Consider the following 22,835-nt stretch of genomic DNA (forward strand, 5'->3'; position numbering starts at 1 on the left):
TGTGAGGCTGTTTTGTGACTCGGCTCTGTGGGGTTAAAAACATGAAATGGAAAAGGGCACATCCAGTGACACTTATATTACCAATAGTGCTTTCTAAGTTAATCACAATATCCTAAGCCGAATATCCTATTGAGTATCTCAATCACTAATCCCAATGCGAACAAATAACCACAAACCACAACCACTAAACCTACATCTAAACCCAGCCCCTAACCGACTCTAAAAACATAAGAAATAGGGGCAGCAATAGCCATCTGGCCCCTTCAGCCCAACCTGCAATTCAATAAGATCTTGGCTGATCTGATCTTGGCCTCAATTCCGCTTCCCTGCCCTCTCCCCATAAACCTTGACTCCACTCTCTTTAAAATGCACGCTATCTGCAACTTAAATATATTCAAAGACCCAGACTCCACTGTTCTTTGGGGTAGAGAATTTCAAAGATTCACGACCCTCTGAGAGAAGAAATTCCTCTTCATTTCCATTTTAATTGGGCGCCCCCTTGTGCTCAGACTTTGCCACCGAGTTCTCGATTCCCCCACAAGAAGAAACAGAGATCAGTGGGGAAGCTAAAGACCTGATAAAGGAAGTATTTAAACAATTATTTTGATGCAAGAAATACTGCAAGGTATGTTAGTAACAAGTAATTGTAATCAACTAACCCATCAAAATTAGCAAAGGCAATTACAAAGGTCAGAACATTTCAAAGTTGATCACATGCAGTATGTGTGGAGATCTATTAACCACATTCAACAATCGTTAAATACAGAAAATAACAGATTTACAGTCTTACGCAAGATAGTTCTTTCAAGGGTTGGTTGAAAGGAACGTCATTGAGTGTAAAGTGAGACACGCCGGTTCAGTCTGAGACATCCACCAGCCGGATACTCAAATGAAACAAGTTTGGGATTTGATGTGGGAAAGTGAAATAATCTAGAGTAAGAAAAGTCCCACAATGGAAGGGACGGGAACATTAATGAGTCTATTTTTATGGAGAAATGAAATATTGGACACAGGGTGTTTGAAACAATACTGAGACAGAACATTACTGTCCAGCTCAGGGACAGGGTTATACAGAGCAGCAGGAACAATGACTGAGGGCCAGAATGAACATGTTCAGTGCCCAATGGGGGCCCAGTAAATCCTGTCCCAGTCATGACGTTCCATTCCTGTTTACCCAGCATTCCCCGCGATGGAGGACGTGCCGAGCCCAGACTACAGGGGCCCAGTGCGCAGGTGCGAGACCGAGCTGTGTTTGGAGCATGCGCGGTGCGTGTAATGGCGGAAAGGACATCGTGAACATCTGTTCCGCAAAACCGTCCATTCTCAGCGGGGCGGAGGTGAGTAAAGGACCAGCGGGGAGCCGGGGAGGCTTCATAAACAACTGGTGCCCGCCGGAAGCCCGGAATAACAACCGGAATATCGGCGGCTGCAGCCTCGAGGCTTTCTCCCGGTCACAGGCCCAGGGTAACGGCGGCCATCTTTGTACAGGAAGGCAGGGTCAGTCCTCCGCCACCTTGGTTCAGTGAGCAGCAAAGCGCATGCGCGGCCATCTTGGTAAAGTAACAGCTGAGTTCCTTTGCTCAGATTCTGATAAAAGGAAATTGAATTTTACAGATTGAATTAATACAGAGAGCTGCGCATGCGCGGTTCAGCCCCACCCCCTGTGTCATTCCCAGTGAGCAGAATAGCACATGCACCCTCCCCTGCCCCAGCCCTGCCTGGGATCACCATTCACTCAGTGAGTGGAAGAAGATGGTTTAAAACAGCCGGGAATGGAGACACCACGACCCCGGGGTAAGGCTCAGAGATCAGCATTGAGTCCGGGGGGAGTTCAGGGGGAGTCGGGGGCTGTGTGTAAGGGGCAGAGTGGACCAAGAACCAGTCTCAGTGCGTAGTGTGAGTGGGGGAAGCGAGAGGCCATTCTCGGGCTGTGTGTGGATAGCGTGTGTCCAGGGTAAGGGAGACAGAATGGGCAGAATCCGCTATTTATAACCTGCTGCTTTCTCTCTCCACACCAGGAGTGAACGTTCCTGGTTTAGTTCCCTCGGGGGCTGTGTGTAAGAGGCAGAGTGGAGCAGGAACTAGTTCCGGGACATGGTGTGAGTGGGGGAAGGGAGAGGCCATTCTCGGGCTGTGTGTGGACAGTGTAAGGTAACAGAGAAAGTAAACCACTCGCTCTTTCAAATCATTGCTGCTTTCTTTCCCAAATCAGTAGTGAGTGTTCCTGATTCAGTTCCAATCTCACTGTGTCTGTTGCTCTTGGACAGTGAGCAGTGGAAAAACAGTCTGACAGTGAGGATGTGGGGAATTTCACAAAGTGCATCTATTGCAGGTACCAGGAGAGAAGTGTGGGAGAAGATATTTTAAAGACGCGTTATATTTCGGTGAACTGAGTTCCCCAGAACCATGTTGCTGATGATCGAGAGCTACATTGTCACTCCCTCAGATACATCGTATTGTCCCCGCATCCATATCTTAGAGCTAATAATGTTCTCGTATTATTATTCTCACAGCAAAATTCTTCAACTAGCCAGAACAAATGTGATCATTACTCTACGCAGAATACAAGGAACAGTGCAGGCAGCTCCTTCTCACACACAGTAAGTAGATTATCACTCACAGAGCGCAGAGACACAGAACTGGCCTCAATCCTATTGTCACAGACAGCAGAAGCTGTCAGTCCCACAGTGATCTGAAGTGGCAGAGTTACATTGTGAATCTTACAGCCACATGGAGCAGTATAATTACATGCTGTTTCACCATTGAAACAGATCACACTGACAGGTACATTAAACACCCACACTCACTTGCCAGAAACTGGCAGGTAGAGAATAAAAGACAATCATCTATCAGAAAAATTGTCAGATAGTATAAACCACACTCGCATATCAGAAGCTGATGGGTACAGAGCAAAAGCCATATTCATGTTTCAGAATCTGACGGATTCAGTATTTAACCCCCCGAACATACCAGAAGATGACAGGTGCAGAATAAAACCCACATTCCCGTACCACAGACTGACAGATACAGTATACAACACACACCCACATATATGCAAGTGACAGTAACAGAATAAAATCCCCACTTACATACCAGAGAGTGACAGGTAAAGTGTAAATCCCATGGGCACATATCGGAAAACTGAAAGGCAGTAAGTAAAATTGTTACTTGCATCGCAGAAACTGATCGGGGCAGAGTAAAACCCACACACACATCTGAACAATGACATGGAGAACGCAAAATCTTCACTCACATATCAGAGAAATACAGGTAAAAATTAAAATTGATTCTCACGTTCACATACCAGAGACTGGAAAATACAGATTAAACTCAGACTACCGCAGCAGAAACTGAGAGGCACAGATTAAACCTCAACACACACCAAAACCTGACAATTACAGAAAAATACACACACTTGCATATCAGAGACTGAGTGATACAGTATAAAACTCACACTCACATATGAGAGACTGAGAGATACAGTATAAAACCCATACTCACATATCAGAGACTGAGTGATACAGTATAAAACCCATACTCACATATCAGAGACTGAGAGATACAGTATAAAACTCACACTCACATATGAGAGACTGAGAGATACAGTATAAAACCCACACTCACATATCAGAGACTGAGAGATACAGTATAAAACCCATACTCACATATCAGAGACTGAGTGATACAGTATAAAACCCATACTCACATATCAGAGACTGAGTGATACAGTATGAAACCCACACTCACATATCAGAGACTGAGAGATACAGTATAAAACCCACACTCACATATCAGAGACTGAGAGATACAGTATGAAACCCACACTCACATATCAGAGACTGAGAGATACAGTATAAAACCCACACTCACATATCAGAGACTGAGAGATACAGTATAAAACCCACACTCACATATCAGAGACTGAGAGATACAGTATAAAACCCACACTCACATATCAGAGACTAGGAGATACAGTATAAAACCCATACTCACATATCAGAGGCTGACATGTTAAAATCCATATTCCCTTAACATAAGTTGACATACAGTGACATGCCCAGACTCACGAACCAGTAATTGACAGGTACAGGGTAAAGATCTCTCTTTCATTCCAGAAACTAACAGGTACAAAGGAAAGTCCACTCACAATTAAACAGAAACTGGCAGGTATAGAGTTAGGCCCACAATCACAGATCAGAACTTGACAGGTACAGAATAAAACCCAGGCTCCCATAACAGAAATGGAGAGATACAGATAAAGGCCCACACTCACATACCAGAGACAGATAGATACAGAGTAAAACTCAGACTCATTTACCAGAGACCGACAGATTCAGCATAAATACTCACCTCCATAACACAAATTGACAGTTCGAAAGTAAAACCAATACTCTATCAGGATTTGGTGGTACACAGTAAAACAATACTAACATACTGGAGAATGACGGGTATGGAGTGGAACTGACATTCACATAACAGAGATGGACAGATACAGCGCAGAACACACTCACACACCAAGAATGGAAAGAAACATCGAAAATAGGTGCAGGAGTAGGCCATTCGGCCCTTCTAGCCTGCACCACCATTCAATCTGATCATGCAACTTCAGTACCTCACTCCCGCTTTCTCTCTATACCCCCTGATCCCCTTAGCCGTAAGGGCCACATCTAACTCCCTCTTGAATATATCCAACCAACTGGATTCCACAACTTTCTGTGGTAGAGAATTGCACAGGTTTACCACTCTCTGGGTGAAAAAGTTTCTCCTCATTTCAGTCCGATATGGCTTATCCCTTATCCTTAGACTATGACCCTGATTCTGGACTTCCCCAACATCAGGAACATTCTTCCTGCCTCTAACCTGTCCAGTCCCGTCATTATTTTATATGTTTCTATGAGATCCCCTCTCATTCTTCTAAATTCCAGTGAGTGTAAGCCTAGCTGATCCAGTCTTTCTTCATATGTCAGTCCTGCCATCCCGGGAATTAGTCTGGTGAACCTTCGCTGCACTCCCTCAATAGCAAGCAAGTCCTTGCTCAGATTAATAGACCAAGACTGCACATAATACCCAAGGTGTGGCCTCACCAAGGCCCTGTACAACTGCAGTAACACCTCCCTGCTCCTATACTCAAACCCCCTCGCTATGAAGGCCAGCATGCCAGTTGCTTTCTTTACTGCCTGCTGGACCTGCATGCCTACCTTCAGTGACTTGATGTACCATGACACCCAGGTCTATTTGCACCTCCCATCTTACTAATCTCTCACCATTCAGATAATCTGCCTTCCTGTTTTTGCCACCAAAGTGGATAACCTCACAATAACCCACATTATACTGCATCTGCCATGCAATTGCCCATTCACCTAACCTGTCCAAGTCACTCTGCAGCCTCTTAGCATTCTACTCACAGCTCACACTGCCACCCAGCTTAGTGTCATCTGCAAACTTGGAGATATTACCTTCAATTCCATCGTCTAAATCATTAATATATATTGTAAATAGTTGGGATCAATGCACTGAACCTTGCAGCACCCCACTAGTCACTGCCTGCCATTCTGAAAAAGACCCGTTTATTCCTACTCTAAGCTTCCTGTCTGCCAACCGGTTCTCTATCCACGTCAATACATTACCCCCAATACCATGTGCTTTAATTTTGCACACTAATCTCTTGTGTGGGACCTTGTCAAAAGTCTTTTGAAATTCCAAATACACCACATCCACTGGTTCTCCCTTATCCACTCTACTAGTTACATCCTCAAAACACTCTCGAAGATTTGTCAAGCATGAATTCCCTTTCATAAATCCATGCTGACTTGGACTGATCCTGTCACTGCTTTCCAAATGCTCTGCTATTACATCTTTAATAATTGATTCCAGCATTTTCCCCACACCGATGTCAGGCAAACCGGTCTATAATTCCGTTTTCTCTCCCCCTCCTTTTTTTAAAAAGTGGGGTTACATTAGCTACCCTCCAATCCATAGGTACTGATCCATAGTCCATGAAATTCAGGAAAATGACCACCAATGCATCTTCTATTTCTAGGGCCATTTCTTTAACTACTCTGGGATGCAGACTATCAGGCCCTGGGGATTTATCGGCCTTCAGTTCCATCAGTTTCCCAACAACCATTTCCTGACTAATAAGGATTTCCCTCAGTTCCTCCTTCCTGTTAGACCCTCGGTCCCCTAGTAATTTTGGGAGGTTATTCGTGTCTTCCTTCGTGAAGACAGAACCAAAGTATTTGTTCAATTGGTCTGTCATTTCCTTGTTACCTATTATGAATTCACCTGATTCTGACTGCAAGGGACCATGTTTGTCTTCATCAATCTTTTTCTCTTCACATATCTATAGAAGCTTTTGCAGTCAGTTTTTATGTTCCCTGCAAGCTTATTCTCATACTCTATTTTCCCCCTCCTAATTAGACCCTTTGTCCTCCTCTGCTGAATTCTAAATTTCTCCCAGTCCTCAGGTTTGCTGCTTTTTCTGGCCAATTTATATGCCTCTTCCTTGGATTTAACACTGTCCCTAATTTCTCTTGTTAGCCACGGTTGAGCCACCTTTTCGGTTTTATTTTTATGCCAGACAGGGATGTGCAGTAGTTGTAATTCATCCATGTGATCTTTAAATGTCTGCCATTGCCTATCCACCGTCAACCCTTTAAGTATCATTCACCAGTTTATCCCAGCCAAATCACTTCTCATACCATTGAAGTTTCCTTCAAGTTCAGGACCCTAATCTCTGAGTTAACTGTGTCACTCTCCAGCTTAATGAAGAATTCTACAATATTATGGTCACTCTTCCCCAAGGGGCCACGCATGACCAGATTGCTAATTAATCCTCTCTCGTTACACAAGACCCAGTCTAGGATGGCCTGCTCTCCAGTTGGTTCCTCAACATATTGGTCTAGAAAATCATCCCTGAGGCACTCCAGAAAAACCTCCTCCACAGTATTGCTAAGTTTGGTTAGCCCAATCAATATCGAGGTTAAGGTTACCCATGATAACTGCTGTACCCTTATTGCACGCACCCCTAATTTCCTGTTTGATGCCATCCCCAACCTCCCTACTACTGTTTAGTGGTCTGTACATAACCCCAACTAACGTTTTCTGCACTTTGGTGTTTCGCAGCTCTACCCATAAGATTCCACATTATCCCAGCTAATGTCCTACCTTACTATTGCATTAACCTTCTCTTTAACCATTAACACTACCCCACCTCCTTTTCCTTTCTGGCTATCCTTCCTGAATATTGAATACCCCTGGATGTTATGTTCCCAGCCTTGGTTACCCTGGAGCCATGTCTCAGTAATCCCAATTACATCATATCCGTTAACAGCTATCTGTGCAGTTAATTCGTCCACCTTATTACGAATGCTTCTTGCTTTGAGACTCAGAGCTTTCAGGCTTGTTTTTTTTAAACACTCTTATTGTTGTAATGTGGCCCTTTTTGTTACAGAATGAAACCCACAGACAATTACCAGAAATTGACAGGTACTGGATAAAACCCACGCTCTCGTATCAGAAACTAACATACAGAGTAAAACCCTCATCCACATACCAGAGATGGACAGATACAGAATCAAATCCACACTCCCATACCAGACACCCACTATATAAGAAAATAAGAACATAAGAAATAGGAGCAGGAGTAGGCATACGGCCCCTCGAGCCTGCTCCACCATTTAATACGATCATGGCTGATCCGATTATGGACTCAGGACCACTTCCCTGCCCGCTCCCCATAACCCCTTATTCCCTTATCAGTTAAGACAATGTCTATCTCTGTCTTAAATATATTCAATGTCCCAGCTTCCACAGGTCTCTGAGGCAGCGAATTCCACAGGTTTATAACCCTCTGAGAGAAGAAATTCCTCCTCATCTCAGTTTTAAATGGGGGCTCCTTATTCTAAGATTATGCCCCCTAGTTGTAGTCTCCCCGATCAGTGAAAACATCCTCTCTGCTACCACCTTGTCATGCCCCCTCATTATCTTATACGTTTTGATAAATCACCTCTCATTCGTTCTTCTGAATTCAATGAGTAGAGGCCCAACCTCCTCAATCTTTTCTCATAAGTCAACCCCCTCATCTCCGGAATCAACCGAGTGAACCTTCTCTCAACTTCCTCCAAAGCAAGTATATCCTTTTATAAATATGGAAACCAAAACTGCACGCAGTATTCAAGGTGTGGTCTCACCAATAACTTGTATAACTGTAGCAAGACTTCCCTGTTTTTATACTCCAACCCCTTTGCAATAAAGGCCAAGATTCAGTTGGCATTCCTGATCACCTGCTGTACCTGCATACCAACCTTTTGTGTTTCATGCACAAGTACCCCCAGGTCCCGCTGTACTGCAGCACTTTGCAATCTTTCTCCATTTAAATAATAACTTGCTCTTTGATTTTTTTTCTGCCATAATGCATAACCTCACACTTTCCAACATTATACTCCATCTGCCAAATTTTTGCCCACTCACTTAGCCTGTCTGTGTCCTTTTGCAGATTATTTGTGTCCTCCTCACACATTGCTTTTCCTCCCATCTTTATATCGCCAGCAAACTTGGCTACGTTACAGTCGGTCCCTTCTTCCAAGTCGTTAATATAGATTGTAAATAGTTGGGGTCCCAGCACTGATCCCTGCGGCACCCCACTAGTTACTGATTGCCAACCCAAGAATGAACTATTCACCCAACCTCTCTGCTGTCTGTTAGTTAGCCAAACCTCGATCCATGCTAATATATTACCCCCAGCCCGTGAACTTTTATCTTGTGCAGTAATCTTTTATATGGCACCTTGTCAAATGCCTTCTGGGAGTCCAAATACACCACACCCACTTTATCCACCCTGTTCATTACATGCTCAAAGAATTCCAGCAAATTTGTCAAACTTAACTTCCCCTTCATAAATCCATGCTGACTGCCTGACTGAATTATGCTTTTCCAAATGACGTGCTAATGCTTCTTTAAGAATGAAATCTTCAACATTTTCCCAACCACAGATGTTAGGCGAACTGGTCTATAGTTTCCTGCTTTTTGTCTGCCTTCTTTTTAACCGAGTGCGGCTCTCAGTCACCGGGAAACACCGAGTGTGACTCTCAGTCCCCGGGCAACACCGAGTGTGGCTCTCAGTCCCCGGGCAACACCGAGTGTGGCTCTCAGTCCCCGGGCAACACCGAGTGTGGCTCTCAGTCCCCGGGCAACACCGAGTGTGGCTCTCAGTCCCCGGGCAACACCGAGTGTGGCTCTCAGTCCCCGGGCAACACCGAGTGTGGCTCTCAGTCCCCGGGCAACACCGAGTGTGGCTCTCAGTCCCCGGGCAACACCGAGTGTGGCTCTCGGTCCCCGGGCAACACCGCGTGCGGCTCTCGGTCCCCGGGCAACACCAAGTGCGGCTCTCGGTCCCCGGGCAACACCGAGTGTGGCTCTCGGTCCCCAGGCAACACCGAGTGCGGCTCTCAGTCCCCGGGCAACACCGAGTGCGGTTCTCGGTCCCCGGGCAACACCGAGTGTGGCTCTCGGTCCCCAGGCAACACCGAGTGCGGCTCTCGGTTCCCGGGCAAAACCGATTGCGGCTCTCGGGGCCCCGGGCAACACCGAGTGTATCTCTCGGTCCCCGGGCAACACCAAGTGCGGCTCTCGGTCGCCGGGTTCCCTTCCCTGAAGGACAGCAGTGACCCAGATGTGTTTTTAAGACAATCCGGCAGCTTTCATGATCACTTTTTTCTAGTGCCGGCCCCACAAATGACCTGATTCATTAAGCTCCATTTCACAACCTGCCTTTGAGTTTTTGTGGGTTCTCTCTCACACTCCCTTTTCCTGTTTGAAATTCACTTTGCAGCATGTTCAAAGGGGAGGATTTGTAGACTGGAAGCTCAAACCAAACATCACCTCAAGATCTTGCAGTCACTCGGTACATCGGGACTGGAATATCATCAGCTTTTGACCATGGAAGCAGAAGGCACCGTTCACAGTGGGGAGAAACGGTACACGTGCTCTGTGTGTGGACAAGGCTTCAGTCGATGGTCCAACCTGGAGAGACACAAGTGCAGTCACACTGGGGAGAAACTGTGTAAATATGGGGATTGTGGGAAACGTTTCAACTACCCGTCCCAGCTGGAAACACATCGGCGAGTTCACACTGGGGAGAGGCCGTTCACCTGCTCCGACTGTGGGAAGGGATTCACTACATCATCCCAACTGCTGAAACACCAGCGAGTTCACACTGGGGAGAGGCCGTTCACCTGCTCCGACTGTGGGAAGGGATTCACTCAGTTATCCCACCTGCTGAGACACCAGCGAGGTCACACTGGGGAGAGACCGTTCACCTGCTCCGAATGTGGGAAGGGATTCACTTGGTCATCCGACCTGCTGATACACCATCGAGTTCACACTGGGGAGAGGCCATTCACCTGCTCCGACTGTGGGAAGGGATTCACTACATCATCCCACCTACTGACACACCAGCGAGTTCACACTGGGGAGAGGCCATTCACCTGCTCCGACTGTCGGAAGAGATTCACTCGGTCATCCAACCTGCTGATACACCAGCGATTTCACACTGGGGAGAGGCCGTTCACCTGCTCCGACTGTGGGAAGGGATTCACTACATCATCCGACCTGCTGAAACACCAGCGAGTTCACACTGGGGAGAGGCCGTTCACCTGCTCCGACTGTGGGAAGGGATTCACTCGGTCATACAACCTGCTGATACACCAGCGAGTTCACACTGGGGAGAGGCCGTTCACCTGCTCCGACTGTGGGAAGGGATTCACTACATCATCCGACCTGCTGAAACACCAGCGAGTTCACACTGGGGAGAGGCCGTTCACCTGCTCCGACTGTGGAAAGGGATTCACTACATCATCCAACCTGCTGACACACCAGCGAGTTCACAAGTGAATGCAGGGGTTGGATTCTGCTGTTAATCGCATTCTGGACTGCATTGACTTCATTTTGATAGTTGGGGTTTATAACTCCTGTAACGCTGATGTTAATAAATCCTGTAACTGGAAAGGGGTTTAATATTTGGGATACAGACATATAAATTAGTGTTGCTTTAAACACATTGCTGTGGTTTTTTGTCTTTCCCACCTGAGTGTTTAGCATCACCTGGCTGGAGTTGAGAAAGGACAATCCATGGGGAGGATCTTACTCGGGGGAACAGAACTTCAGCCTGGACACAGTCCTTCAGGGACACACTGAGATCACCTCATTCTTCTGAACTCCAATGTGTATAGGCCCAACCTACTCAACCTCTCGTCATAAGTCAATCCCATCAACTCCGGAATCTGCAGCAGACATGAGCAAGGACCTGAGGCTTATTAAAAGACACATATTTCATTACAGATAAGGTTACCCTGGGAGAAATGTTCAATTAGAACATGAGAACATAAGAAATGGGAGCTGGAGTAGGCCATTTGGCCCCTCGGGCCTGCTCCGCCATTCAATAAGGTCATGGCTGATCTGATCATGGACTCAGTTCCACTTCCCTGCCCACTCCCCATAAGCCTTTACTCACTTATCGCTCAAACATCTCTCTATCTCCGCCTTAAATATATTCAAAGACACAGCCTCCACAGCTCTCCTGGGCAGAGAATTCCATTGATTTACAACCCTCAGCGAAGAAATTCCTTATCTCAGTTTTAATTGGGTGGCCCCTTATTTTAAGACTATGTCCCCTAGTTTTAGTTTCCCATATAAGTGGAAATATCCTGTCTGCATCCACCTTGTCAAGCCCCCTCATTATCTTATGTTTCGATAAAATCACCTCTCATTCTTCTGAACTCCAATGTGCTTAGGCCCAACCTCCTCAAGCTATCTTCATAAGTAAATTCCCTCATCTCCGGAATCAACCTCGTGAACCTTCTCTGAACTGCCTCCAATGCAGGTATATCCTTCCTTGGAGACCAAGATACAGAGTCCATTACAGGCAAAATGCCAATCAAACCAGTAGCACACTGGCACCTTAACAGTGTCTCATTGGCCTACAGGCTTTTCTTAAATAGATTTGCTGAGTGGATATAAACGTAAACCAGGTTTACAGGCGTGATGCCCTATTCACATATTGAAGGTAGAAGAGATGCTGTGAGACACATGCTAAGTCCAGTAGCTGAAAGTGATTAACAGACTGGGTTTTGTGTTTATTGTCCCAGGCGTGTTACCAATACCAGCAAAATCGAAGCCCATGGAATAACGGGGACAGTGGCAGGATGGATATGAAAGTGGCTAACTGACACACACAGAGTAGTGGTGAACGGTTGTTTTTCAGACTGGAGGAAGTGGTGTTCCCCAGAGGTCGGTATTGGGGCCACTGCTTTTTTAAAATCTATATTAATGACCTAGACTTGGGTGTACAGGGCACAATTTCCAAATCGACAGCTCACACAAAACTTGGAAGTACAGTGAACAGTGAGGAGGATGGTGATAGACTTCAGAAAGATATAGACAGGCTGGTGGAATGGGCAGATGTGGCAGATGAAATTTAATGCAAAAAAGTTCAAAAGTGATACATTTTGGGAGGAAGAAAGAGGAGAGTAAATATAAACTAAAGGGGTGCATGAAACTCTTTTGAGTTAAAGGGGTGCATGAACAGAGAGACCCAGGAGTACATGTGCACCAATCACTGAAGGTGGCAGCACTGGTTGAGAAAGTGGTTACAAAAACTTAAGGGACCCTAGGCTTCATGAATAGAGGTATAGAGTACAGAAGTGTGGATATTATGTTGAACCTGCATAAAACTCTGGTTCGGCCTCAACTGGAGTATTGTGTGCAGTTCTGGGTCATCATCATCATCATTGGCAGTCACTCGGATCGAGGAAGACATGTTTCCACTCTAAAAATGAGTCCTTAAGTGGCTGAACAGTCCAAAACGAGAGCCACAGTCCCTGTCACAGGTGGGACAGATAGTCGTTGAGGGAAGGGGTGGGTGGGACAGGTTTGCCGCATATTCTTTCTGATGCCTGCGGTTGATTTCTGCATGCTCTCGGCGATGAAACTCGAGGTACTCAGCGCCCTCCCGGATGATCTTCCTCCACTTAGGGCGGTCTTTAGCCAGGGACTCCCAGGTGTCGATGGGGATGTTTCACTTTTTCAGGGAGACTTTGTCCTTGTAACGTTTCCTCTGCCACACCTTTGGCTCATTTGCTGTGAAGGAGTTCCGAGTGGAGTGTTTGCTTTGGGAGTCTCATGTCTGGCATGCTGACAATGTGGCCTGCCCAGCAGAGCTGATCAAATGTGGTCAGTGCTTCAATGCTGGGGATGTTGGCCTGGTCGACGACTCGAACGTTGGTGTGTCTGTCCTCCCAGGGAATTTGCAGGATATTGCGGAGAAATCGTTGGTGGTATTTCTCCAGCGACTTGAGGTGTCGACTGTACATAGTCCATGTCTCTGAGCCATACAGGAGGGTGGGTATTACTACAGCCCTGTAGACCATGAGCTGGCTGCTGGGGGTGAGATACCTACTGTACATAGTCCATGTCTCTGAGCCATACAGGAGGGTGGGTATTACTACAGCCCTGTAGACCATGAGCTGGGTGCTGTGGGTGAGATACCTACTGTACATGGTCCATATATCTGAGCCATACAGGAGGGTGGGTATTACTACAGCCCTGTAAACCATGAGCTGGGTGCTGGGGGTGAGATACCTGCTGTGCATAGTCCATGTATCTGAGCCATACTGGAGGTGGGTATTACTACAGCCCTGTAGACCATGAGCTGGGTGCTGGGGGTGAGGTACCTACTGTACATAGTCCATGTCTCTGAGCCATACAGGAGGGTGGGTATTACTACAGCCCTAGAAACCATGAGCTCGGTGCTGGGGATGAGATACCTACTGTACATAGTCCATGTCTCTGAGCCATACAGGAGGGTGGGTATTACTACAGCCCTGTAGACCATGAGCTGGGTGCTGGGGGTGAGATACCTCCTGTACATAGTCCATGCATCTGAGCCATACAGGAGGTGGGTATTACTACAGCCCTGTAGACCATGAGCTGGGTGCTGGGGGTGATATACCTACTGTATATGGTCCATGTCTCTGAGCCATACAGGAGGGTGGGTATTACTACAGCCCTGTAGACCATGAGCTGCGTGCTGGGGGTGATATATCTACTGTACATGGTCCATGTCTCTGAACCATGCAGGAGGGTGGGTATTACTACAGCCCTGTAGACCATGAGCTGGGTGCTGCGGGTGATATACCTACTGTACATGGTCCATGTCTCTGAGCCATACAGGAGGGTGGGTATTACTACAGCCCTGTAGACCATGAGCTGGTGCTGGGGGTGATATACTTACTGTACATGGTCCATGTCTCTGAACCATACAGGAGGGTGGGTATTACTACAGCCCTGTAGACCATGAGCTGGGTGCTGGTCGTGATATACCTACTGTATATGGTCCATGTCTCTGAGCTATACAGGAGGTGGGTATTACTACAGCCCTGTAGACCATGAGCTGGGTGCTGCGGGTGATATACCTACTGTACATGGTCCATGTCTCTGAACCATACAGGAGGGTGGGTATTACTACAGCCCTGTAGACCATGAGCTGGTGCTGGGGGTGATATACCTACTGTACATGGTCCATGTCTCTGAACCATACAGGAGGGTGGGTATTACTACAGCCCTGTAGACCATGAGCTGGGTGCTGGTGGTGATATACCTACTGTATATGGTCCATGTCTCTGAGCTATACAGGAGGTGGGTATTACTACAGCCCTGTAGACCATGAGCTGGGTGCTGGGGGTGATATACCTACTGTACATAGTCCATGTCTCTGAGCCATACAGGAGGTGGGTATTACTACAGCCCTGTAGACCATGAGCTTAGTCGCAAATTTGAGGGCATGCTCTTCAAACCCTCTTTTCCTCAGGCGGCCGAAGGCTGCACTGGAAGCGGTGTTGACTCTCGTCATCAATGTGTGCTCTTGTTGATAGGAGGTTCCTGAGGTATGGGAAATGGTCCACGTTGTCCAGGGCCGCGCCGTGGATCTTGCTGACTGTGGAGGCGGGGGGGGTCGGGAGTGCGTTGTGGTAGATTACAGGTTGGTGGAGGACCTTTGTCTTACGGACGTTTAGTGTAAGGCCCTAAACATCCGTAAATACGTTGACTATGACTTGGAGTTCAGCCTCTTTATGTGAGCAGACACATGTATTGTCAGCGTACGGTAGCTCAACGATAGAGATTGGGGTGGTCTTGGACCTGGCCTGGAGACGATGAAGGTTGAACAGGATCCCACTGGTTCTGTAGTTTAGTTCCTCTCCAGCGGGGAGCTTGTTGACTGAGGTGGAGAAATTCTGGTTACGGCATTTTAGTAAGTATACGAAGGCCTTTTGAGAGCGTGTAGAAAAGATTTACGAGAATGATTCCAGGGATGAGGGACTTCAGTTACGTGGATAGTCTGGAGAAGTTGGGGTTGTTCTCAGAACAGAGAAGATTGAGAGGAGATTTGACAGAGGTGTTCAAAATCATGAGAGGTGTGGACAGAGTAGCTAGAGTGGGATTAGTAGAAGCTCTTGTAGATAGCCGGCATGGGCTCGATGGGCCAAATGGCCTCCTTCCATGTTGTAACCAGTCTCTGAATCTATGATGATGAAAAATGTGTTGCCCAGGATGCTCCATCTCCCGGGCACTGGGACCCAGTTGGGAACAGAGACCCTGACGCCCCACCCACTCTCTGTTCCTGAACCAAGATGGCCATGCATGCGCCCTGATCCCGCCATGTGCAAGATGGACGCCAGTGACCCCGCTCACCCGGGCCGGTCACCACGGGGCCTGTGGGCTCTAATTCGGGGCCTGAGATTTATTCTCTATCTAAGCCGTGCTGTACCTGCTGTACATGCCCTGGGATTGTTTGCTGAGATAGTGTAGAGGTGCTTTACTTTGAATCTAATCAGTGCTGTACCTGCCCTGGGATTGTTCGATGGGACAGTGTATGGGAAACGTTTTAATACATACGATAAGTGATGCACAGGTAAAGACCATCTGGTCCATCAAGCCTGTCACAGCGTATACACTCCACGCCACCCGAGTCCATGTGATCTCCTGGGAGAGGCAAAAGTACTGATTAAAAACAAACTTCGGACAATTTGGGAAAATAAAATGTTGGAAATTCCTCTTCAAGTCATCTAAGTGATGGAAACTAGTCCAGGAGATCACTCTGGCCATTAAATTCCCTGCAGTACCTACCTTCTGCAAGTGTTAATCTCCGCCGCAGCCAGAAAGAAATCCAGCTTTTACTTGAAGGAATTCAGTGAGTCTGCATCCACCACATGAGAGGGCAGCTTGTTCCAGAGGTCTACTGTTCTCTGGGAAAAGAACCACCTCCTGATGTCTAACCTAGATCTAGCATTGTGCAACTGAAATTTGTGTCCCTGGTCCTGTCTAACCTACTTAATTGAAATAAACGGTCAGCTGGAACACTCTCTTTCACCTTCAATATCTTCTAAACCGCAATCATGTCGCCGTAAGTCTACGCTGCTCTCAGGTAAAGAGTCCCAACTATTTTAACCTACCTTGATAACTAAGATGCTTTAGACTTGGAATTAGTCGACTGGCCCTTTCCAGAACCTCAATATCACCCACCATGTGAGGAGACCAAAACTGGACACAACATTCCAAGTGTGGCCTGACTAAGGTCTTGTACTCGGACAAAACAGTACGCCTCACCTTATACTCAATTGTCCTATGGATCCACCCAAACACCCTATTTGCTCTAACTGTCGCTACACTGCATTGCTCGTGTACCTTTAAAGATGTATTCACTAGAATGTCTAAATCTCTTTCTATCTCCACCATCTATAATGCCTTTCCCTGGAGGTTTATGAATGTTGAGCATTTGCCCTGCCCACATACATAACACTGAATTTATCTAAGTTATGCATCATTTTCCAGTCATGAGGCCTGTGTCCCAACACTTTAAGATGTGCCTGAATCAGACGAGCCACTTCTACAGTTCGAGCACTCGCACAGATCTTGGTATCATTTCAAAATTGTGCCCCCAACCCCAAAATCCAGATCATAAATAAAAATAGTAAAAAGCAACGGTCCCAGCACTGATTCCTGCAGGTCACCACTGGTGACTGTACTCCAAACAGATCCATATCCATCTATAACTGCTCTTTACATACATCCTGCCAGCCAGTTCTGTATCCAGCTCAATATATTTCACGAATACCAGAGGCTCCAATCTTATCGAGAAGCATCTTGTGCGGTACCTTGTCAAAAGGGTTTTGGAAATCTAAGTCGACAATGTCTACTGGGCTTCCCTCATCCACCAACTTTGTAACTTCTTCAAAAAATACAATTAGAGTTGTGAGATATGACCTTTTTTTTTAATGAAGCCATGTTGGGTGTCCCTAATATGTCCCCCCCCCTATCCAATTAATGTATTGCATCCTTTATGATTCTTTCAAGCATCTTACCTATTACTGATATTAAACTGATGGACTTATAGTTACCCAGGTCTGCCTTGTCACATTGTTCTAAAAATGGGGATTACTTTAACCTCCTTCCGATCTGTAGGAACCATTCCAGAGTGCAGTGAGCTATTAAACATATCGGCCAGGGGCTCGCACAGCACATGTCCCATCTCCCGGAGGACCCTCACACAGCACATGTCCCATCTCCCGGAGGGGCTCACACAGCACATGTCCCATCTCCCGGAGGGGCTCACACAGCACATCTCCCATCTCCCGGAGGATCCTCACACAGCACATGTCCCATCTCCCGGAGGACTCTCGGGTGGCTGCTCTATATATGTTTAAGTTCTTAATTTTTTCAAAAACAATATGCTTATCTTTGTTAATGTTACTGAGAAAAACTATCATTATTAAATTCTAATATTTGAGCATGATCTTCAAGGGTGAAGACTGATGCACGGTATTTCCGCCATACTCAGAGAGTGCTTTGTAACCTGTCCTTGAACACCATTCAGTGGCCCAATACAGTCTTTGATAGTTCTGAGGCTCACGACTAAACACCACATCCAAAATATGATTTTCCTCAGTTACTTCATTAACATGTTCAGTCAGGAAACAGTCCTGTATATTTTCAATAAATAAGAACAGAAGAACATAAGAAATAGGAGCAGGAGTAGGCCATAAGGCCCCTTGAACCTGCTCCACCATTTAATATGATCGTGGCTGATCCAATCATGGACTCAGCTCCACTTCCCTGCACGGTCCCCATAACCCCTTATCCCCTTATCGCTTAAATAAATTTAGACAGAAATAGTCAGTTTCTTAATATCCCAGCTTCCACTGCTCTCTGAGGCAGCGAATTCCACAGATTCACAACCCTTTGAGAGAAGAAATTTCTCATCTCAGTTCTAAATGGGCGGCCCCTTATTCTAAGATCATGCTCGCTAGTTCTAGTCTCCCCCATCAGTAGAAACATCCTCTCTGCATCCACCTTGTCAAGCTCCCTCATAATCTTGTACGTTTCGTAAAGATCACCTCTCATTCTTCTGAATTCCAATGAGTGGAGGCACAACCTACTCAACCTTTCCTCATAAGTCAATCCCCTCATCTCTGGAATCAACCGAGTGAACCTTCTCTGAACTACCTCCACAGCAAGTATATCCTTTCGTAAATATGGAAAACAAAACTTCACACAGTATTCCAGGTGTGGCCTCACCAATACCCTGTACAGTTGTAACAAGACTTCCCTGCTTTTATACTCCATCCACTTTGCAATAAAGGCCAAGTGTCCATTGGCCTGCCTGATAGCTTGCTGTACCTGCATACGATCCTTTTGTGTTTCATGCACAAGTACCCCCAGGTCCCGTTGTACTGCAGCACTTTGCAATCTTTCTCCATTTAAATAATAACTTGCTCTTTCAATTTTTTCTGCCAAAGTGCATGTCCTCACACTTTCCAACATTATACTCCATCTTCAAAATCCTTGCGCACTCACTTAGCCTGCTTATGTCCTCCTGCAGTCTCTTTATGTCCTCCTCACACATTACCCTTCCTCCCATCTTTGTATCATCTGCAAACTTGGCTACGCTGCACCTAGCCCCATCTTCCAAGTCGTTACTATAGATTGTAAATAGTTGGGGTCCCAGCACTGATCCCTGCGGCACTCCACGAGTTACTGATTGCCAACCAGAGAATTAACCATTTATCCCGACTCTCTGTTTTCTGCTTGTCACCCAATCCTCTATCCGTGCTAATATATTACCCCAAACCCGTAAACTTTTATCTTGTGCCCAAGCACAGATGTTAGGGTTCAGCTGCACTGCCCCCAGCAGCAGCTAAAGCCCCGTACCCCTGAATGTCAGGCCAATGACAAAGAGCTTCCCTCAGATCCATTCTATCTCCACCCACACACACTGCCTGAGCTCTCAGGCTGACTGTTCCCAGCACCTTCTCTCTTTATTCTCTCACATTTAAGCATTCCTGCTGCTGGGCTCAGGGGCTGTGTGGGCGGGGCCGGGACAGTGAAGAAAATGTCGCGGTGTCAGGTCTGAGGCATTCTATCACACACCCAGGGACTGTAAACTAACAGTAAGGGGCTGTAACTGAGCGGGGAAAGCGAGCCGCTTACTGTCAGCATCAGATCCCAGCTCACAATACAGGGCATGGCCCAGGGATGGAGGGAGGGCGGGGGCCCAGTCTGCAGCTGGCGGAGAAAGTGGCGCAGTAAAATCCCGGCCGCACCGCTCACAATGTGCAATCTCAGGCGGGGAGCCGGGATTTTACTGTGAACGGCAATACAGAGCTTAACACAGGCCCGGAGCTGATGCTTTGGGACATGTGGGAGATACTGATACTATCACTGGGCACAGACATTATGTAACCCGGGGCCCAGGGAGATCAGACAGTGTGTAACGCGGGGTCCCATGGAATCAGACAGTTTGTAACCCGGGGGGTGGGCCCAATGAGATCAGACAGTGAGCAACCCGGGGGTGGGCCCAGTGAGATCAGACAGTGTGTAACCCGGGGGTGGGCCCAGTGAGATCTGACAGTGTGTAACCTGGGGATGGGCCCAGTGAGATCAGAGAGTGTGTAACCCGGGGGTGGGCCCAGTGAGATCTACAGTGTGTAAACCGTGGGTGGGCCCAGTGAGATCTGACAGTGTGTAAACCGTGGGTGGGCCCAGTGAGATCAGACAGTGTGTAACCCTGGGGTAGGCCCAGTGAGATCAGACAGTGTGTAACCCGGGGGTGGGCCCAGTGAGATCAGACAGTGTGTAACCCGGGGGTGGGCCCAGTGAGATCAGAGAGTGTGTAACCCGGGGGTGGGCCCAGTGAGATGAGACAGTGTGTAACCCGGGGGTGGGCCCAGTGAGATCAGACAGTGTGTAACCCGGGGGCCCAGTGAGATCAGACAGTATGTAACCCGAGGGTGGGCCCAGTGAGATCAGACAGTATGTAAACCGTGGGTGGGCCCAGTGAGATCAGACAGTGTGTAAACCCGGGGGTGGGCCCAGTGAGATCAGACAGTGTGTAACCCGGGGGTAGGCCCAGTGAGATCAGACAGTTTGTAAACCGTGGGTGGGCCCAATGAGGTCAGACAGTGTGTAACCCGGGGGTGGGCCCAGTGAAATCAGACAGTGTGTAACCCGGGGGTGGGCCCAGTGTGATCAGACAGTGTGTAACCCGGGGGTGGGCCCAGTGAGATCAGACAGTGTGTAACCCGGGGGTGGGCTTGTGAGATCAGACTGTGTAACCCGGGGGCCCAGTGAGATCAGACAGTGTGTAACCCGGAGGTGGGCCCAGTTAGATCAGACAGTGTGTAACCCGGGGGTGGGCCCATTGAGATCAGACGGTGTGTAAACCGTGGGTGGGGCCAGTGAGATCAGACAGTTTGTAACCCGGGGGTGGGCCCAGTGAGATTCTACAATGTGTAACCCGAGAGCCCAGTGAGATCAGACAGTGTGTAACCCGGGGGTGGGCCCAGTGAGATCAGACAGTGTGTAACCCGGGGGTGGGCCCAGTGAGATCAGACAGTGTGTAACCCGGTGCCCAGTGAGATCAGACAGTGTGTCACCCGGGGCCCAGTGAGATCATGAGAACCTGTATCACTGTAGCTACCAACTTTATATGTATTATCCGTACTAATTTCAAATGTATTAACTCTTTCTAAAATGGCCGCTCATGTTATTGCTGACTCTTTCGATCTCAGTGTCGGGGAAAACGATGAGTGACTTGTCTTTGTTAAACAACCTTGAGGAACCGTCTGATCATGGGAATGTAGCAACAGATGTTGGAGCTAAAGTGTCGGAATACCCAGAGAAGCAGAACTGTGTCTTCCTTGACTGCAAAACAAAGATAAGCTGGAGATGACTTAATCTTCTCTCATGATTAGGGGCATTGCTTAATTAACTGTGTAAATAACTAATTTAGCTTGTATCTATGCCACGGTAGCTGATGTGATAGGACAAATAAAAAGGGGTTGTACCATTCACGAACTTTATTAATGTATTGAATTTGTAATGATATTTGCTTGCTCTGATGAATTTGACAGACTCATTAAGTCGGTGCCCCTTTATCAGAGCAAGACCCTTCATCGATGAAGTCTGAATAACGTCAGTCTGAACGAAACTTTAAAGTGTTCGAATCAGTGCATTCGCTAAAACAGATTGAGGGAAAAGAATCCGGAGCAACAATTGGTGTCAGAAGTGGGATCCCAACGGACGACTGCCGGAAGCTTGTGAATTAAGAACTAAACTAGCCTTGGATGAGACGGGAGGAAAATGGCCACTGGAGTAAGTATTCATTAAATATCACTTCGGTTTTCTCGCATCCAAAAGTTTGAGGAACGTTTGACCACTCATTGGTTCTCAGGTAGCGTCTGAATGAGATCCAGGTCAATCTGTCGAATACCTTTTAAACTTAGAAAATAAGTGTCCAAGTTAGGTACGACGTCGACCTTGTATATCACTTGGCCCGCCTAGGCTCTGGATAAGATAAACTACCTTTTTACCACGGGGCGACGCGAGTAATTGTGTAAAACTAAATCGCAGGGCGACGCGAGGAATTGTGTAAAACTAAATCGCGGGGCGATGTGAGGAATTGTGTCAGGATAAAAGGAATTGTGTAAGGATAATATATTTCTTTACCGCAGGGCGACGCAGGAATGGGCAATCATGGACCCAAAAATAGAGCCGGCCAAAGAAAAAAATAAATGAATAAGCTTTGTTGAATGAAGCGAGACTTTTGTGAAAGTTTGTCGTTGAGTGAGAGTCGTTGTGTGATTTTTTGACTGGGGAATGAATTATTATCTTTTCATGTTTTTTAAAAGCCTGTTTGGAAAAGTGGTGCAGCTGCTTATTAATGTAGGATCTTCCCACTTCTCGAAACAGAGTGAAAGTTTTTTTTAACCCTTTGTATTGTTGTCCTGTATGTGGGAAGTTTTGAGACATTTTAAGTTGGGAACGCAGGTGTGGATATATTCGGATGATAATTTACGGAGCTAGGAAATGCACAAAGGATAGATTTGTTGAGTAAAAGGTAAAAAATACATGGTCCTGGTGGTTGAAAAAAATTATTTATTTGACATGCTCACTTACTTGTTGAAAGAAAACATGCAATGATGGATTACATTGGCTTGAAAGACATACATTTAGTCTAGGAATGAGATAAAGAATGACTTTAAAAAAAAAGCTTCCAGCTCAAAAATAAAGTTTTAAATAAAGATTGAAATTACAAAATTTGAATTGGGACTTTGAAATATTAAGAGAAGGCACAACAAAATATTGAGGTGGATCAAAAAAAAAATATTAAATTAAATCTGAGCTCTTAAAGAAAAAAGGAGATATAAAACTAATAGGTTTGGAAACAATTTAGAAATACCTTCAGGGATCAGGTCAAACTCCTGGGTGAGTGGCGAGCTATC

The 22,835-nt window shown here is 46.6% G+C and overlaps 1 protein-coding gene across 4 annotated transcripts; it reads left to right on the top strand.

Annotated features, from left to right (window-relative positions):
* Positions 1-1,255: 1,255 nt before the first annotated feature.
* On the top strand, positions 1,256-22,109 carry LOC139255457 (zinc finger protein 436-like). 4 transcript variants are annotated; one of them, XR_011592050.1, is made up of 4 exons: positions 1,256-1,337; positions 2,514-2,600; positions 21,465-21,705; positions 22,065-22,109. XR_011592050.1 is itself a non-coding variant. In XM_070873935.1 (4 exons), the coding sequence occupies exons 3-4, from the start codon at positions 7,455-7,457 to the stop codon at positions 10,891-10,893; spliced, it is 1,095 nt and encodes a 364-aa protein (XP_070730036.1). In that variant the 5' UTR covers positions 1,256-1,337; positions 2,514-2,600; position 7,454; the 3' UTR covers positions 10,894-11,059. The 4 variants fall into 4 exon arrangements, 2 of the variants coding, with proteins under 2 accessions (XP_070730036.1, XP_070730035.1); XR_011592051.1 differs by having other exon boundaries at positions 21,493-21,705; XM_070873935.1 differs by lacking the exons at positions 21,465-21,705; positions 22,065-22,109 and adding exons at positions 7,454-7,488; positions 9,833-11,059.
* The last annotated feature ends 726 nt before the right edge of the window (positions 22,110-22,835 follow it).

This window comes from Pristiophorus japonicus, unplaced genomic scaffold (genome assembly GCF_044704955.1).
Source record: "Pristiophorus japonicus isolate sPriJap1 unplaced genomic scaffold, sPriJap1.hap1 HAP1_SCAFFOLD_61, whole genome shotgun sequence".
Lineage (NCBI taxonomy): Eukaryota > Metazoa > Chordata > Chondrichthyes > Pristiophoridae > Pristiophorus > Pristiophorus japonicus.

What these genes read in the sequence shown, in the direction of transcription:
- LOC139255457 (XM_070873934.1), top strand. Translation starts at nt 1,640, where the DNA reads ATGCGCGGTTCAGCCCCACCCCCTGTGTCATTCCCAGTGAGCAGAATA. An exon ending in GGAGACACCACGACCCCGGG is followed by an intron (nt 1,795 to 2,513) that starts GTAAGGCTCAGA and finishes TTATTCTCACAG; the next exon opens with CAAAATTCTTCAACTAGCCA. An exon ending in CAATTACCAGAAATTGACAG is followed by an intron (nt 7,489 to 9,832) that starts GTACTGGATAAA and finishes TTCACTTTGCAG; the next exon opens with CATGTTCAAAGGGGAGGATT.